Genomic DNA, 17,104 nt, shown 5'->3' with positions numbered 1-17,104 from the left:
TTCATCTAGTGAAAGTAGTGGCAATGAAGGAAAAAGAAGAGTTAAAAACTCAGTCAGGAAGAAAGTAAAGCTTGGTACGAGTGGGTTCTATTATGACATATAAATCCAACTATTCTATATTTTTACCCATATGAAATGTACGCCGCTCAGAATATAACGCCAACAGTTTTGGATGCCATGAACGGAAATGTTTCCGAATGGTATAACGAATGCGACAATGCCATTAGAAGGTCAGAAATAGTTCCTGGAACTTACGAATATACAACTGCTGTTTCTTATGGAAACGTAGGTGAGTTTGGAGAAGGTTCTTCAACAACAGTAGATATTGCTTGCGACAGGTTTCATATTATTTCTATTGACAACTCATTCTTATACGTGGAACAAGACATTGAAATAAAACCTTCTGCCAAGTTGTCTGACAAGAAAGGTTGCAATGGAATTTTCTATGTCGGATACCAATATGCTCCAGAAGTTTTCATGGGATATAAGATATATTCTAACTCTGACTTAGTTCAAACAGTAACATGGGCAAACTATGAATGGTTCGCTTTGAGAAACTCAGTACAACCACAAGCTAGAGAACAAACAGACCAGTATGCAAATATTGAGAAAATAAGAAGACTTGACCCTAACGTTCCAGGAGTTTATGTTAACCTTTCTGGTTCAGATGGAACTGCTGCACTAAAGTAAAACTGAAACTTAGAGTTCCTTTGTCATCTTTCCTCATCTTCAGGTTTTTAAGATACTTGCCAAACTGGGCAGGAAAAATTTCTATCGAACTTACTCCAAGCAAAAATAACTTAGTCATTGCACCAACACAAGACCCATTCACTCTTACAGACGTAACTGGGAGCAAATTCATTCGCCGACTTTTGCAAAGACAAAGTTGACTTAGACTTTGGTTTCTCAAACTTCAACAATGAAGTAAACTATTATTTCAATGCTGCTGGAACTGCTTGGGACCCAGTTAAGTTCACATGCGAAAAATTTGAATGCAAGAGAATAGAAAGCAGACTTGCAGTCTATATGTTGGACCCAGATATTTCAAATGCTTTAGCTGCCAAATATATTGCAGTTCCACTTATGTTCCCTATACACCAAATATCTGTCAAAGACTTTGCAGGTGAAGTTGGAAACCAAAGTGCTGACCCAGGTGCAAGAACAGATATTGCTTTAACAACTGCAATGAAACATGCAGATACTATGTTTGTACTGTTCAGACGAACTATAAATGACTATTCTTGTTTCTACAACCCCGGTATTAAATATCATATAAACATAGATGGCAAATATTATCCAAGAGAAGAATATTCTACAGTTGAGGATATGAGGTCATACAACTTGACATTAGATGCTATGAACTTTAACAACAACTTCACAACAACCATTAACCCTGAAATGCAAAGTTCTATTATGCCATATGTGAAAGTATGGACTCATACAGGAGGTCAAAAAACTCAATATACAAATGGAGACCGTTCAAACTTTTGGCTTGGCATTCCATTTGCTGACTCAGAAGACTTTATGGGTGGTATTTCAACTGTTGGTACTGTACAAATACAATATACTGGTGACAGAGACGGTCCAGATGAACTGAGAGCAAAGAAGTTTACAAAACCAATAGCACTTTTCACGGAAGATGCTCTTTTGAAGATTCGTTCGATGAAACCTGCTGGGGCTCCTCAGATTGGCATAACGACAGCTTCCATCGAGCAGATTTTGGCAGCAGGTCAGTAAGTTGTTCTTGAACTGACTTCTCTCCGTCAAATATTGACAGTACGCCAGTTTTGACATAATATTGTAAGATAAACTTACCTTTAGAAATATCTGTAAGTTTTGTTGTTATATTTTTGTCTGCTTCAAGAACTTTCACCATTTCAGTTATACCAACTTTCTTTGCTTTATGAAAATATTTTGGTTCAGCAAAGATGCTATTCTATAACATTTTCCATTGTTTGTGTAAAGAACTATTCTGTCAATGTATTTGTATTGTTTGTGTGTGTAAACTTTGTTCTGCTTCAATTCGAAGAGATACTCGAATACGTCCATCTTTTTATTCTAAGTAAAATGTCATTTCCGAAAAATAGAAGCGTAAGTGTTTCAAAAGGTTTAATGGCGGTGGCAGATGTGAAGTTAAATTCACCAACTCAAACAAACAGTCAAAGTGTTGTTGTCAATGTCAAAGACAGAGATGTTGAAGTGGGGAAACCATACGAAGACGAAGATGGTATAACAATTGTTCCTGTAAAAGAACAACCAACATATCCTGAAGTTAGCAGAGACTTAAGTTCTGTTGCAGATATTCGAAACGACTACCAACAACTGAAAGACAAACTTCAAACTCAGGAGAAGATTTGTCAAGCTTTAGTATAATGTTAAACTTGGTCGAACACAACCCTGTAAAAGTGAACTCATATGTCATTGCACCTCATGAAGTTTTGAAAGAACTATTGAAACTTTTGACAGAGGCAGACGATATAAACATCAAAGAAATAGAACCCGACATTAGTTGCTGTGGTGTTTCATATAATGTCATTGACAAGATATACGTTATGAAAGGAGGTGAAACGTTGAACTTAAAGTATAGTTTCCCAGACGTCATAAAAATATTTGACGACCACAACATTTCATTAAAATTTATTTGCTAAGTAAAAATGTCAAAACTTCTTGAAAGATGTTTGAAGAAAAATAATATAGACTTTATTTCATGTAAAGGACTTTACACACTTTTGAACGATATGAAAGACCCTGTTTTGTTTGTTCGTGTAGACAAAGGAAAGTTCTATGTCTTTACAAAATATTTGAACTTCTTAGACAGAGAACTTCAAGAAACGCCATGTGAAAGTTTAGATGAAGTTCTTCTCCACTTTCAGAAAAACTTTTAAATATATATAAATGGCAGAAGATATAATGGTTTATACTATTACGACTAAAAACCCTGAGTCATATAATTCTATAACAACAAACTTACAAAGTCCTCAAGGACGATATTGTAAACTAACCTTAAACACAATGACGACTAAAGCCTGTTTTGCTCTTTTGACACCAGAAGACTTTATTGTTGTGAATGGTAAAAAATACTCCTTTGAAGATACTTACTCAGATATACCACCAACAGGTTTTGTTGACTTATTTAATACTTTAAGTACGGTGTAACATGTGCTGCAACTAGAGCAGGTTTCATTATGTTTGGATGTCCGACTGAGTTTACTATAAACGATATGAGCTATAATACAAAACTTATTTCTGGTTTTTACTACCAACAGTTTCCTATAACAGGAAAAGGTGTCATACAAGGAATGTCTATTCCATTGACATTAAGCACACCAATCTTATATATTGTTTCAAACTTAGGTTCAAAGTGTTATTCGAATGTCGACAGAAACTATTATGACCAAAAGATACTTATGCGTATAAACAATACTTTCTCTGCTGGTTTGCCTATTGTTCATTCGAATGCAGAATTTTCAACCTTAGTGAACTCAAACACTTTGGCAAGTATAACGTTGACATTAGTTGACGCAAACTTTGTTCCTGTAAAACTTTTATGTCCTATGTATTTGTCAATGACGGCAGAAAGTTTCGAATTGGAAGATGCAACTGGTGAAAGTATTGTATTACAAGAACAACTTCAACAACAAATAGCTCAAGAACAACAAATGCAACAAATGCAACAACAAAGTCAAGAATAAAAAAAATATTTTTTTTTATTTTTATAAAAATGTACAGAATAGATGTTTCAGATTTTTATGACTTCCAAGCATTCAGAAATATGTGTCCATTTCGAGACTATAACAAAGCAGTCGAGAATTTGAAACGTTTAGTCATTTATGTCGACTCTGCCCCAGAATGTTATGTTATGAAAGAATGGGATGTTGTCTTTAACAAACCAAGAGCAACAATAGTTCAGAACAAGAATGTAGACAGAAACTTAAGAAAATAAAAGTTGTACAAGTTGGATGAAGATGTTAGATGCTTGGGATATCTTATTGTCAAAGTTAGAAGATTTTTCAGTTCGAGGTATAAAGTTCTATACACCTTCTCCAAACTTCTATTCTATCTTCACTGGATATAAATATGAACAAGTAGAATGGAAAGAAAATATTATAGAAGCTTGGTTAGACCATGTCAAAGAAATTATATGCAATGGAAACGAAAGAGTTATGAGTATATCTTATGTTGGTTTGCAAACATCTTACAACATCCAAGTGCTAAAAATGAAACTGCTCTCATTATAATTGGAAAACAAGGAACAGGTAAGAACACATTCTTTACAGATATCTTTGCAAACTGTTAGAGGGCTATTCGAACCGAATATGACAAACTTAGAAAACATCTGCGGTAAGTTTAACTCCTCAATAGAGAATATGAAACTTATTAGTTTGCAATGAACTTCAAAGTATAGATACAACAAAAGTTTTAAACTCAGATGCTTTGAAGAGTCTTATAACAGACAAAGTTGGAGTTGTTGAAAGAAAATATAAAGACCAAAGAGTTTGTGAAAATGTTGCAAACTTCATTATGGTTTCAAACAATACTGTTCCGATGAAGTTAGAAAGTTCTGACAGAAGATATGTAGTTGTCAGAACGTCAGATTCTCATATGCAAGATACAGAATATTTTGACGACTTAGCAGAAACTTTGACATCTGACTTTTACAACCACTTGTTCTCATATTTTATGACATTAGATATTTCAAAGTTCAATCCAAGACAAATTCCACATACCGAAGAGAGACAAACATTGTTAGAAGCAAACAAGAGTGTATATGAACTGTTCATAGATGAAACTGACTTTGAGTGTTTAGATGAAAGGTCATTGTACGATTCGTATAAACAATATTGTCAAGAATATGGTTATATGACAGCTTCTAAACGAACATTTCTTGGCAAATGTCAAAAGTCTTTTAGACGTACAGAATGGTGTATATACAAAGAAAAATTTTTCTGAGTAAATTTTAAAAAAAATATTTTTTTATCCGATAGAAAAGATGACAAAATTCATCTCAGTAAACAAGTACATGTCAGGACTTAAAGAAGAACTAGACCCATTCACATATTTGAATGTTTACTTCTACCATTTTGAAAAGTCTTTCATTCAGCAAAGTTTGGAACATCGAACCAGTTAAGTTTGCTATTGTGACTAAAAATGGTGCGAAATTTGAAGACTTAGACATAGAAGGTTTGTTAGCAGTCAAAGAAATTTTGACAGAAGGTTCTCAAACCTTAAAGAAGGCAAAGCATACAAACTTGTTATACCTTATGAACCAAAGAAAGCAGACGACTATGAATATTATGAGTCTAAAGTTGTAGAAGTTCAAGGTAAATTGGGTAAAAAGATTTTAGAGTCTAAGCCAGTGTTTACTCCTAAAGAGGAAGAGAACATTGACATTGACCCAGAAATGTTCTAAAAATAAAATTTTATTTTTACATGTCAAATTTTCTTTTTCTCTGGAAACTGGTTCAGGTTCTTTCTTCTCTTCTTCTACTTTCTTTTCTTTCTTTTCTTTCTTCTTCTTTTCTGGTGGAGTTATGTCAAATTCTGGCGAACCATATTTATGTAAAAGTTCTTTGTCCTTTAATAGCTCATCTATTCTGTTTTCTATTTCATCTTCAAGAACAGCGCATGTGTCTTCTTTGCATTCTAAGAACTTTTGTTGGACTTCATCTCTCCAATCGGCGTCATCTCTGTCAACAAGTCTGTCATTGACAAATTTTAAAGACTTCTCTGCTTAATGTTTTATGGTTCTTGTCATATTCCCAGAAACAGAACTTTAGAACAAATTCACCTTTCTTGTTTACACTATGTAAGATTTTATGGTCGACAGATGTTTTGCTGTCGAAAAGCTTGTCTCGAATATAGATAGCGAAATCGCTAGACATTTTCTAAAAGATAAAAATTTTAATTTTTCTAAAAATATGTTAGAAAAAAAGTTTGCTGACATTGACAAGAAATTTGAGAATGTTTTAAACAAGAACAAGAGGAAGTTAGAAAATGCTCAGATAAAGCCTATACATGACAAGTTCTTATTTGCTCAGAATGGTATAACAGGTCTAATTGCACCACCTGGGTCGGGTAAGACTTTCACTTATCTTAAAATGGCTGCACAACAACAAGAACTAGATGAGAAGAACCCATTCTATGAGTTAGTTGTCATTTGTAGTACTTCTGGTCAATTTGACCAAACCGTCAATTTTCAAAGATATATATAAAGAAGTCTAAGTTAGTATGTATAAAGATACTGAGTTGTTAGATTGGATAAAGAAGTACCAAAGAAGAGTTTTTGAAGTATAATGCTATAAATGAGTATATAAATTCTAAGTTTTAAAGACCCAAATGAGGAAATGCAGAGAATATTAGAGAAAAACACTTCAGAAACAAACAGAAAGAGATAGAATACATTTCGAAGAAATTGCAATCTTACGATTGGAACTTACCCTCATAGATGTCTTCTTATCTTAGATGATTTCGCCTCTCATCCTTTGTTAAAGAACAGAGAACAAGATATTGTGTCGAATTCTTAAGAAGCTCAGACACTTTAACATCTCAGTTGTCATTTGTGTACAGACAGCAAAGAGTTTAAGTAAGGATGTTAAAAGAATACTGACTGACATTTATACTTTTCCCCGGATTGTCCGAAGACGATTTCATGGAACTTATGAAAGAGTCCATGGCAGGTAAGTTTGACAGACATGAACTATGGGAGAAGTACAAAGTCATACAAGACCCTCATACTTCTTTCAGAATTCATATCTACGCAAACAAAGTTCAAATTGTAAAAAGTCAAGCTTGAAAAATGTAAGTGTTTAGTCTTAGTAAGATGGTAGCTTCTTAAAGCATATGCCGTCCTTGAGTTTTAGGTACGTGAAGAGAAGTACAATGAATTCAATTACGAGTACAATTGCAATGACAACTAAGGCAACTATTTTTGTCTTTTGCCAGCAAGGGTACTTCTTCTCTTCCAATGGTTCGGCAGAACTATACTCACTCATGAGAAATGTCAAAACGGTTTAATAGAAAAAGTGTCATCTACCCTACTTGTTTGAAGTTGTCAAAATACTCTGTTATTTTTCACTGTTTTCATAGAGTTTTGGCGACTGGGGTTTCTTACCTACTCGCTATTCTTCACTGTTTTCATAGAGAGTTTTAGGCGACCCAGATAAAAGTCGGTCTCGCTGTTCTTCACGATTTTCATAGAGTTTTGGCGACTAAGGTTTTTACCTACTCGCTGTTCTTCACTGTTTTCATACGGAATCTCTTCTCTCGGTTTTCCGAGGGAAGCAAGCATATGCCATTTTTTAACGAAGTGAAGGTTTGCACTTCGTCAAATTTTATAAAAAATTAGCGTTATTTTTACATTATGACACGAAGTGAAGATTTGCACTTCGTCAAATTTTATAAAAAATTAGCGTTATTTTTACATTATGACACGAAGTGAAGATTTGCACTTCGTCAAAAATAACAGTTATATAATGAAAAAGTGTCATTTTTTTCATGTCAGAAGACTCGAAGGTGCAACACTTCCAAAATACGACGAACTCAGAAGAGCAGCATGGCAGTATCTTCTTGACAACTTCTTTGAGTTCTCCAGGTACACCTTGGAAAATGCTGAAGAACTCCGACACAGAGAATTTGGAGAAATTGCACTCCAATACTACCTTGACAAACAAAGGGTAAACAAAGGGTAAAATAAGACTAAAAACTTAACGTTTAAAAAGTGACATTTTTAATGAGCTCCGAGTCACCGAGAAAACTTGGTCAGATGTTAGCAGCTTACTTCCCTGAGGAGGATGGAAGCGTTACATACGTAAGGTTCAAAAACAACGAACCTGGAATTGCGTACCAAATTCGCAATTACATGACCATGGAAGAGTACGAAAGGTTCCTACAAGAGAAACCAGCTCTAAACAACTCAGAAAAGAAAGAATAAAAAGTTTAACTCGTAATTGTTTATTTTTTTTACTTGTATGGGCAAGCTGCAAGAATGAAGTCGACTATCTCAGTCTTTGTCTTGACCAGTTGGACGGCTCTTGTGAGTATGTCTGTTTTGCGGTCTCCAGCTGGTGTCTGACCTTCGTAATTGCGCATGTTCTTGAGAGCTCCAACTGTAAATGGTTGTAGGATGAAGAGTCTCTCAGACTGCTTGAGGTAGTCTTCACGGTCACGAACCGAATCTGTGGTACGAGTCGAATCGGTCGATTTGAGGGAAGAGAGTGAGAGCCTGTCTTCTTCCATTGGGGCAGTAGCATACTCTTTGCGTAAGCGGTTCAGACCTTCCTCGAACTCTTGGTCTCTCTGGATTGAGATTGGAATTGTGGGACAGGGTTTTGCATAAACATCCAAGGGTTGGGGCAGTAAGGCATAGGCTGAGGAGGGTAGTTCGGGAAGCCTTGTGGTGGGTAGTAACCTTGAGGTGGAAATTGGTAGTAAATCGGAGGTACTTGCTGGAACTGAGGTGCAGGGGCTGGTGCTTTAGGTTCCTCTGGTTTGGGAATGGACTGGGTTGGTGGTACGTCGGACATTGTCTTGAAACAGTACAAATATTGTTCTGAAGCAGTGCAAGTCTTGTTCTGAAAAAGTACAAGTATTGTTCTGAAGCAGTGCAAGTATTGTTCTGAAAAAGTACAAGTATTGTTCTGAAGCAGTGCAAGTATTGTTCTGAAAAAGTACAAGTATTGTTCTGAAAAAGTACAAGTATTGTTCTGAAACAGAAAATTTTTCTCACAAATTGAGAGCTTTTACGGGAAATTTGTTCTGAAAAAGTACAAGTATTGTTCTGAAAAAGTACAAGTATTGTTCTGAAGCAGTGCAAGTATTGTTCTGAAAAAGTACAAGTATTGTTCTGAAGCAGTGCAAGTATTGTTCTGAAAAAGTACAAGTATTGTTCTGAAGCAGTGCAATGGACAACATCAGACATTAGATGAGGCAATTTACCTTATAGAGATAAATGAAGTTGTTAAGCAGTACTTGGGCAAGGACAAAGCCAACAAGTCCCTCGGCTTCTGGTTGTCTGGAAGAGGTGCGCTGAAAATCGAAATTGAAACCGGAATTCCAATTCAAATACCAGAAAACACTCCTGTAGACGACATAAAGGAGATGAAGAAAGAAGCTCTTCTCAAGTTCTTTGCAAAGCGCCCATGATACAACTTCCAAACAGAGAGAGTCCAATTCCACGAATTATACAAATTCTCAGAGCACTGTTCCACTTCTCAGGACGCCGTTCTACATAACCTGTGAAGGCGACATCCAACCAGTTCTAAACCTTAACGTTTAGAGTAAAAACATTTTTTTCATTTTTTGAAATGAAGCAAGTTAAATTCGTCCCACACCAATCTCAATGGACCGATGAAGAGTTTCAAGCCATAGTTGAAGACGTTGAGAACGACATAGACGGCGAACTTGAAGGAGCTCAATCACAATTGCAACCAAAATTGCAGGAGTCAAGGAACAGATAGCTCCACTTAAAGCTACCAAAGCTACTCTTGACCTCATGGATAGTTACCGTTTAGATGTCAAGAGTGGAATAAGACAATTAAAATTAAAACTTCTAAACTACGAAGCTATACTCCAAAAGTTAGCAGAAATGAGAAGACTTTACCAGAGCTACTTACATGTAAGGGACTTACCTTCAAGCAGTCCGACCAAAGATGAATTTGTTGACATTGTCCCAATTTTGTCCGAAAGTCAGCTCAGATGTTTCGAACTGCTCCCAACATATCCGGAATATGAACGTTTGCCTGAACTCTTTCGGTTCCTCAAAAAACGTTTTTTGGTTCTCATGTTCGAAACTTTTATCGGAAGAGACAACAAACGTTCAGAAGAAGAGCAAGATATTATTTTAAACTTGTTGTATGACATAACTGTCATAACAAGCTTTTTGAAGTAAAACCGCCATTCTCAAACCACTTCATTTTTTCGATGTCCGAACAAGCACCGAAGCCAAACTCAATGGCAGATGTCCTTTCAAGGTTGCCAGACAAGCGCCCAATTCAAATTCAAATTGCCCAATTGAACGCTCATCTGACAAACTCCATTAAGACTCTCCAAAATAGTCTTATGTTAGAGATAACCAATCTCAAAGCCAATGTCCTCACGAACCAAGCTTCCAATGAGAAAGTCCTGTACGAGTTCGCGGAAACCTTGCGCCAATACAACATAGAGAACCAAAACCTTGCCCGACTCATCTACCGTTTCTTCGAAGAGATAGACGCCATCTGGAAGGTACTCGGAAAGGACAGAACATGCAACACCGTACTTCGTGAACACAGAATTGCCGAAGGTATTATCAAAGAAGAGGAAGAAGAGGAAGAAGAGGAAGAAGAGGAAGAAGAGGAAGAAGAGAAACACAAAGAAGAGGAAGTTTGGGCAACCCTTGTTGCCGATGACGCTTATGAAATTTCCCAACCCTACCCATACAAAATCCGCAACAGGGAGACCGGCAAGGTTCTTACCCCAGTCCTCAACAACTTGGGACACTTGAACCTTAACCTTCGGAATCGCGGTTCAATTTCCATGGGCAAGCTTGTCGCAATTCAATGGGTTCCAAATCCAGACAAGAAGACGAGGGTCAGACACATTGACGGTGACAAGCTCAACAACCGTAAGGAGAACCTCGAGTGGTTCTAAGAGTAAAAAAATTTTATTTTAGGGGGAAACCCCAAGTAAATTTAGGTGTTTATTTGGATAAGTATGTTAAATTAAGGGTAATTTGCAAAATTAGTTCCCGACCTTTGAATTGGACTCTTTCGTTATCCCAGTTGCGTAGGAGGTCGTCCCAGAGGAGTTGGTAGAATTGCCAATCCAAGGACGATTTGTCCTCCCAGGCATTGAGGATGTACTGCTCGTAGAGTTTCATGACCTCTGCCTTGCACCAGACACCCTCTCCCTTGGAACGTAAGGCTTCTTCGAAGTGCTCGAATGCGATTGGCTGCTTGACCATCCGAAATGACACTTTTTGTCCGTTTGGTCAATGTTTGTGTCTCGTGCCATAGTCGACGAAAATACAGACAAACAGGTTATATATGAGTTTGAGACCAAGAATGGTGTAACTCGACCTGTCCGATTCAAAGACTCCGAGGGCGACCATGAAATTAAACGGAAATTAGCTAGGAAGGAATATAAAATGGACTGGTTGCCACCACCTCCACCTCCACCACCTTTACCTGTTCCTCAAGTAAATAAGCCTTTCCCGTTCCCAAGAATTCCCACATTTTAATTCAAATTCGAATAAAAATTTTTTATTTCATGCAATGTTTATTTCTGTGCCGTCTTCAAGTATGCCCCAGTACTTACGCTTGGAGAGGACATGAACTTCGGTGAAAATTTTTGTCCAATTTGAATTGACCCATCTTTTCACCGACCATGCCCATTTCAATGAGTTTGTTGTACCCTTCTTCGTTCGTCATGAGTGCGTCAATGTTCTCATAGTAAACCTTCACTTTGGATTTGACTTCGGAGAAGAATTTGTTGTAGTTGTCAAGGACTGCCTTTGCGAACTGAGGGTAAGACCAATGTTCGACAATAGGTTTTAATGTGGTTACTAAGCCACTTTGACCTTGAGTGAATTCGTACTTCAAAACAAAAGGAGAAAACCTTTCAACAAAGTTGTCGACCTTCTCATAATGTTACTCTTCATCTCTTGAGGTTTCTTAATGGAATATCCCCATGTCGAATTCATAAGCAATTTGAGTGTCATTGCAAGTTTGGGGTTTGAAGCTTTCCTAATATCATACAGTTGTTGTATGACTTTTCCAACTGTATAGTTCCTTCCGGGAATCACCATCTTCGTTTGGAATTCCAGTCGGAATATATTGGACAAACCTCATGTATGCAGCGTTAAAGTCGACATAGTATATCTTTTCATCTGAGTCGAACTTGTCGCAACCAATTGGTCCAGTTTGTGGAAATTCAAGTGAGTCTCTTATCTTCTGAGAAACTTCTCCTGTTATCTCATAAACATCGTCGAAGCAACCTGTTTCATATAAAACCTTCTGACCTAACTCAGATGCTCTCCAATACAATTTGACGTCAATTGGATGTCTCAATGGAAGTTTGTTTATAGCATCTTGAAGTTCTTGCAACCTCATTGGAAGTTCTTCTGGTTCAGGTTGGTATCCGAACAATCCAACTCCTTGTGGAATTGTGTACTTCTTTTGTACTAGAACTTTGTCTGGAACAACTTTTGGTCTTGCTAACAGTGAAAAGTTTGTTTCGTCTTTTGGTACAAAAGTTTCTGTCAGCTTGTCATCTGGAATTGGTTCCAACAAACCTTTCTCGAAAAGAATGTTTACAGCTCTGACAATGTTGCACTTGCCTTTTCCGAACAATGGGTTTGTAAGACTTTCGTTCAACATGAAGTGGTTGTGGACAATTACAATCTTCAACCATGGTAATTGTCAACAACATAGTCGTCATGTGAAGAACCTTTAGCTGTAGGTATGTTGACTCGGATATTGACATTTGCCAACGGTGCAATTTTTGCCAATTGACCTCTGAGAATGTACCTTGTCTTCACACATGACTCAAGATACTTCATCTTCTCATCTGTAACAAGACCAGAGTTCCTGAGACATGTAAGAATACAAGGTTCATTGACAATTGTTTCAATTGAATTGTAAATTCCATACCTTGTCAAGTCAATGTCAGACTTATTTATGAACGGGAAGTATCCAGCATGTTGTCTGACTGCTTGAGGGTTAGGTTGGTACCATTCGAACTTGACACTTGCAATTCCTTCAATTGCATTCAAAATGTCTGAGTCGGAGTCAACCATTTGTTCTCTCTTTGTAGTCTTGAAAGCGTCAAGAAGTTTTGCAGCTGTTTGTTCATTGCCATGTGCATAGTAAATGTGACCATCCAAATCTGTTATGGTCAATCTGAGATTGTATCCTTTCTTATTTCCGTCTTGAATTGCAGCAAGTACACCCATGAAGCCTTCTTTGTTCTTTCCTTCGTCAAAGTTTACTGTAAAGGTTCGACCAGATGTAATTTGACTTCTAACTTCACGATACTTTCATATGCATATCTTGTTCTTTCCATGGGAGCATGTGTGTCTTCACCTTTTCCTTTTTTCCTTCTCAAAGGATGCAATTGTTCGTCATGTTTCCAGTAGAATCTGGCAAAGCCGTCGTGTCCTTCAACTTGAGGTTCACTAACATCGAAAGGCATGTCCATAAGACGTTCTTCTTCTAACCTCTCTAGTCTGTTTGGATAATTGCACGTGCTGTTTCCAAATCCATTTCGTAGCGAAGACCAGCCAGTTTGTCATAGACTTTTATGGGTCTTCCCTTCCTATATTTAAACTTCTTCGAAACTCTCCAACCATATCTTTGCAACTCTGCTTTTATTCTAGCAGATTTTCTATCCATTCTATATGGGGCATTTTTATAAAAATAAAAAAAATATTTTTTTCTTTACTTTACATAACCGCCTGCTGCCATAAGTCTTTGACGCCAACCCATACCAGCTAATGAAGGTTGACTTGGTTTAGTTTCCAAACTAAACTTTGGTTTTGGTTTATCTTCAGTTTTTGGTTTTTCTTCTTCTATCGGTTTTTCGTCACTTTTCGGTTCTCTGACTTTACTTCACTTGCAGGAACAGTTGTGTCGTCAACATCTTCATAAATATCATATGCCATTTGTTTTTGTTTTCCTTTCAACTTTTTGTGTTTGTTGTAAAGTTTAGAATATTTCGACTCTAAGTCAATGAGATGTTCTATAATGAACTGTTGGTCAGTGAAGTAAACTTTTCCATCTGTTGTCTCGAAAGCTCCTTCAGACTTCAATATTTTATTTGTGAGAGTCTGTTTCTTTTTTGAGATACTAGCCGTTCCATTTTTATGAAAAGTGACTTTGTAGTTAGGGTTTGTATTTCCAGACCTGGCACTTTCTATTATTGAATTTTTCTCTTCATCTGTAAGTTCTTTGACAGGTTTTGACAATGGTTCTGAACTTTTTGTTTGTGGTGTCAAATCTACCGTTTCAACTTCTTCGGTCATTTCATCTCAGTAAAAAATTTTAGTTTGGTTTGTTTTCAACTGGTTGTTGTTGTTTTTTAAGTCGGTCTAAAACTTCCTGAGGTATAGGAAGAACTTGACAAACACGTTGTGTAACTGCTGGAAGCCGACAAATCCATCTTGAACCCATTTGTCTCAATGCTGTATTGTTCATTTCATCTCAGTAAAAAACTTTACATTCCCCACGTTTGAGGCGGTTGAGGTTGGTTATTGTTTACCCATTGTTGTGCATGGTTATATCCTCTGTTAAAGAATCTTTCACCTTGGTCCATATAGTGTCCTGCTTGGTTATAGTAGTCATTTGCTTTGTTATAATAGTTTCCTGCTTGTCTTCCTACATTGTCCATCCATCCTTGAACTTTTCCTCTTGTTTCAGGATTTGGAATAAGATTTGTTGCATCTCGTGCTACCCAACCTTTCTGTACAGTTTGTATAATAGGTTGTGCTTTCTCTTTAAGTATACCTAATGTACTCAAAATCTTCCTTCCAACTCCAAATACACCTCTGGCTATTGTTCCCACTGCGGGCAAAAATCTGGATGCAACTCCTGCTAATGCGCCAAATAAACCCATTTCTTATAGGATAAAAAATGACGAATCCAAACAAGGACCCCTATGTTTCTAAAGCGACAAAGAAAGCACTCATGATAAAAATCTTTAGTTCAACACCAAATGCTTGGTTTATGGATATCTTGGAAAACATTCCGAGAGTTAGAAAGATGGACCACCATACTGGCTAATATTTGTCGGTCAAAACACAAGATACTGTGAAGCCATACCATTATGGTCCAAAAATATTTTAGATGTGAAAACTGCTTTGACAATATTCGTTGACAAATACCATCCAACAAAACTGACATCTGACTGTGAAAGTTCTTTCAAATCAGATGATGTAAAAAACTATCTGCGTTCAAAAAATGTAAACCAATATTTCATTGTCGACCAAAACCATTCTGCTCTTGGTGTCATTGACGGTTGTATAAAAATGTTAAGAGACTTAAACCAACCACAAGGTGGTGAAGCAAATGAAATGTCATATGACGACAAATATAGACACTTCTCCATGGCAAAGATGAGACAAGTTTTAAATATTTACAATAGCCGTAAACAAAAAGGTTTGGGAAACCACTCCCCCGAAGAAATGAAAAACAACCCTGACTTAGAGAAAGACTATATATTTAATAATTTAGTCAAAAGAGACAAACAAGAAAGAATGCCGGGCTTCAAACTTCAGAAAGGTGACAAAGTAAAAATAGAAATACCTAAACGCGACCCATATGAAAATACTATTGACTATGACAACAATGGGAACCCGACAGGTACTCACATTCGTGTTCGTAAAAATAGAAGAAAGTATACAAGAGAATATTATGAAGTTTTAGGCAAACATGGCAAAATGTACAGACTGCAAGCAGAAGATAAAACTACTATTGTCAGACCTCGTTTCAAACTTGTCAAAGTTCAAGGTGGTATACTTTCAAAGACAGTTCCTAACAAATATAAGACAACTCCTGACGAATATGCTAAAGAAGTTGAAAATGACGACTAAGCATTTCTATACCATGCGTAAACTGTCATGTAAGGTGGCATGTATTCTTTACTTTGTCCCGTTGTTTGCGTATATCCTGAAACGCGATGTGTATGGTTTCCATCTCCCTGAGTGTTACCCAGAAACAATTTATAGCAAACTGAACGTTGTCTTTAACTCATATCCTTTACCTTTTTCATTGCTGACCAATCCCAAAATTTATGCTTATGCCAACCTGCTTGAGATGTACTTAAATCTATGTAGTGACTATGTGCAGGTAAATTTTCACCTGAAATCGTTTTACTTCCACCTGTTTCCTTTGAAGAGTTTGCACAATACAAAAACCTGTCGACTATTTGAGTCCAAGTTCCAAAACCAAGTTTTCTGGTCTGGTAGAGTTCATTGACGTATAAATAGAGCCTATAGGATATAATGTTGAAGTATTTCTGTCTTTAATGTTTGAAGCTCTGTTTTGTCTGCTTTCTTGTCATATAAATCTTGAGCAGTGAATTTAATATTATGTTCATCCTTCATGACATAAACATCTTTACATCTAATGTTTCTCATCGTCGTTATGTCGTCATCCGATGTTAAACCTTGTGGAAAGTTAGGAGGTTTACAATATAATGCATCCCCACCAGTTTCTTCAACCGTTCCTTCAATACTTTCTATAGCAACAGTTGTAAAACTTGTATGTGTATGAGTCTTATTTGCTTTCTTTTCAAGGCTAACGTTTAAGTCTGTTATTTCAGATATAGAATGTGTATGTCCAACGGCACTTTTCCTGTTTAAGGTTTCTTGTAAGTTTGTAATATTTGCAATGGTATGTGTATGTCCAACGGCACTTTTACTGTTTAAGGTTTCTTGTAAGTCTGTTATTTCAGATATAGAATGTATATGAGTCTTTTTAGAATATTCGTTTTCAGCTCTTGTCACTTCACTTGACATTTTATTGTCAACATATGTTTTGTCTGCTAGTTCAGGATGAGTATGTTCTTTTGTTGCATAAGCATTGTTAGCTCTTTCTTCTTCTTTTGCTATTGCATCGTCTACATATTCTTTGTCAGCTTTGTTGTCAACATCTGCTTTCAAAAGAAGTTCATTTATAGGTTTCTCGTTTAAAGTTCCTTTTGTTGGATTTATACAGACAGTATTGTTCTTCTTGTCTTGAAACAGAAACTCATCTGTCATTGGGTTTATTGTCAGTTTTAAGTTTCCTTCTTTCAATGACTCAGATATCTTAGAATAGTTTGAAAAGTTTGTTGTGTTCTTATTTAGAGCTTGCATAATGAGTTGTCGGTTGTGTTGTATTTCTCTTATGGAAGCAATATCTTTCGACATTTTTATTCTAGATAAAATATGCTTTCAATAGAAAAAGAAAATTCAAGAGTTGCTACAACTAAACCATTAGATGAACTTTTTACTAATGTCGGTCAAAAGTTTGAGACAGAGACCGTAAAGCATGAAGGCTATCGTTTTGACTACCCATTAAGATGGTTAAGAGACCCATCTGTCACAAAAGCTATTGGCTTTCGTAGAATGAAGTTCATTTCAGAAGCCATA

At 36.5% G+C, this 17,104-nt stretch overlaps 10 protein-coding genes and 7 pseudogenes across 17 annotated transcripts, besides 1 other annotated feature; 11 read left to right on the top strand and 6 right to left on the bottom strand.

Moving 5' to 3' along the window:
- Window positions 1–135: 135 nt before the first annotated feature.
- On the top strand, window positions 136–561 carry TVAGG3_0015830 (annotated as a pseudogene). Its single transcript has one exon. A coding segment is annotated over exon 1 (426 nt).
- A 462-nt stretch (window positions 562–1,023) lies between these two features.
- Window positions 1,024–17,104: part of a mobile genetic element that runs on past the window's edge.
- TVAGG3_0015820 (protein of unknown function, DUF4106 family) lies at window positions 1,327–1,737 on the top strand (the record flags this gene model as incomplete). Its single annotated transcript, XM_051220031.1, has 1 exon — window positions 1,327–1,737. One exon carries the CDS (start codon window positions 1,327–1,329, stop codon window positions 1,735–1,737), a length of 411 nt encoding a protein of 136 aa, XP_051105017.1.
- Window positions 2,373–2,648, top strand: TVAGG3_0015810 (protein of unknown function, DUF4106 family; the record flags this gene model as incomplete). Its single annotated transcript, XM_051220030.1, has 1 exon — window positions 2,373–2,648. One exon carries the CDS (start codon window positions 2,373–2,375, stop codon window positions 2,646–2,648), a length of 276 nt encoding a protein of 91 aa, XP_051105016.1.
- On the top strand, window positions 2,896–3,156 carry TVAGG3_0015800 (uncharacterized protein; the record flags this gene model as incomplete). The annotated part of the gene is made up of 1 exon (XM_051220029.1): window positions 2,896–3,156. One exon carries the CDS (start codon window positions 2,896–2,898, stop codon window positions 3,154–3,156), a length of 261 nt encoding a protein of 86 aa, XP_051105015.1.
- On the top strand, window positions 3,300–3,692 carry TVAGG3_0015790 (uncharacterized protein; the record flags this gene model as incomplete). Its single annotated transcript, XM_051220028.1, has 1 exon — window positions 3,300–3,692. The coding sequence occupies one exon, from the start codon at window positions 3,300–3,302 to the stop codon at window positions 3,690–3,692; it is 393 nt and encodes a 130-aa protein (XP_051105014.1).
- On the top strand, window positions 7,730–7,930 carry TVAGG3_0015780 (uncharacterized protein; the record flags this gene model as incomplete). Its single annotated transcript, XM_051220027.1, has 1 exon — window positions 7,730–7,930. One exon carries the CDS (start codon window positions 7,730–7,732, stop codon window positions 7,928–7,930), a length of 201 nt encoding a protein of 66 aa, XP_051105013.1.
- On the bottom strand, window positions 7,960–8,235 carry TVAGG3_0015770 (uncharacterized protein; the record flags this gene model as incomplete). The annotated part of the gene is made up of 1 exon (XM_051220026.1): window positions 7,960–8,235. One exon carries the CDS (start codon window positions 8,233–8,235, stop codon window positions 7,960–7,962), a length of 276 nt encoding a protein of 91 aa, XP_051105012.1.
- Window positions 8,962–9,274, top strand: TVAGG3_0015760 (annotated as a pseudogene). The gene has a single exon. A coding segment is annotated over exon 1 (313 nt).
- On the top strand, window positions 9,303–9,886 carry TVAGG3_0015750 (annotated as a pseudogene). The gene has a single exon. A coding segment is annotated over exon 1 (584 nt).
- On the top strand, window positions 10,234–10,626 carry TVAGG3_0015740 (annotated as a pseudogene). The gene has a single exon. A coding segment is annotated over exon 1 (393 nt).
- TVAGG3_0015730 (uncharacterized protein) lies at window positions 10,676–10,939 on the bottom strand (the record flags this gene model as incomplete). Its single annotated transcript, XM_051220025.1, has 1 exon — window positions 10,676–10,939. The coding sequence occupies one exon, from the start codon at window positions 10,937–10,939 to the stop codon at window positions 10,676–10,678; it is 264 nt and encodes an 87-aa protein (XP_051105011.1).
- TVAGG3_0015720 (uncharacterized protein) lies at window positions 10,970–11,215 on the top strand (the record flags this gene model as incomplete). The annotated part of the gene is made up of 1 exon (XM_051220024.1): window positions 10,970–11,215. One exon carries the CDS (start codon window positions 10,970–10,972, stop codon window positions 11,213–11,215), a length of 246 nt encoding a protein of 81 aa, XP_051105010.1.
- On the bottom strand, window positions 12,165–13,367 carry TVAGG3_0015710 (annotated as a pseudogene). The gene has a single exon. A coding segment is annotated over exon 1 (1,203 nt).
- TVAGG3_0015700 lies at window positions 13,413–13,996 on the bottom strand (annotated as a pseudogene). Its single transcript has one exon. A coding segment is annotated over exon 1 (584 nt).
- On the bottom strand, window positions 14,016–14,168 carry TVAGG3_0015690 (uncharacterized protein; the record flags this gene model as incomplete). Its single annotated transcript, XM_051220023.1, has 1 exon — window positions 14,016–14,168. One exon carries the CDS (start codon window positions 14,166–14,168, stop codon window positions 14,016–14,018), a length of 153 nt encoding a protein of 50 aa, XP_051105009.1.
- Window positions 15,044–15,562, top strand: TVAGG3_0015680 (uncharacterized protein; the record flags this gene model as incomplete). The annotated part of the gene is made up of 1 exon (XM_051220022.1): window positions 15,044–15,562. The coding sequence occupies one exon, from the start codon at window positions 15,044–15,046 to the stop codon at window positions 15,560–15,562; it is 519 nt and encodes a 172-aa protein (XP_051105008.1).
- TVAGG3_0015670 lies at window positions 16,316–16,882 on the bottom strand (annotated as a pseudogene). The gene has a single exon. A coding segment is annotated over exon 1 (567 nt).

Source organism: Trichomonas vaginalis, chromosome IV (assembly GCF_026262505.1).
Source record: "Trichomonas vaginalis G3 chromosome IV, whole genome shotgun sequence".
NCBI classification, from domain to species: domain Eukaryota; phylum Parabasalia; order Trichomonadida; family Trichomonadidae; genus Trichomonas; species Trichomonas vaginalis.
Note: the sequence above shows the minus strand (reverse complement) of the source record. Positions and strands in the feature narration are given on the sequence as shown.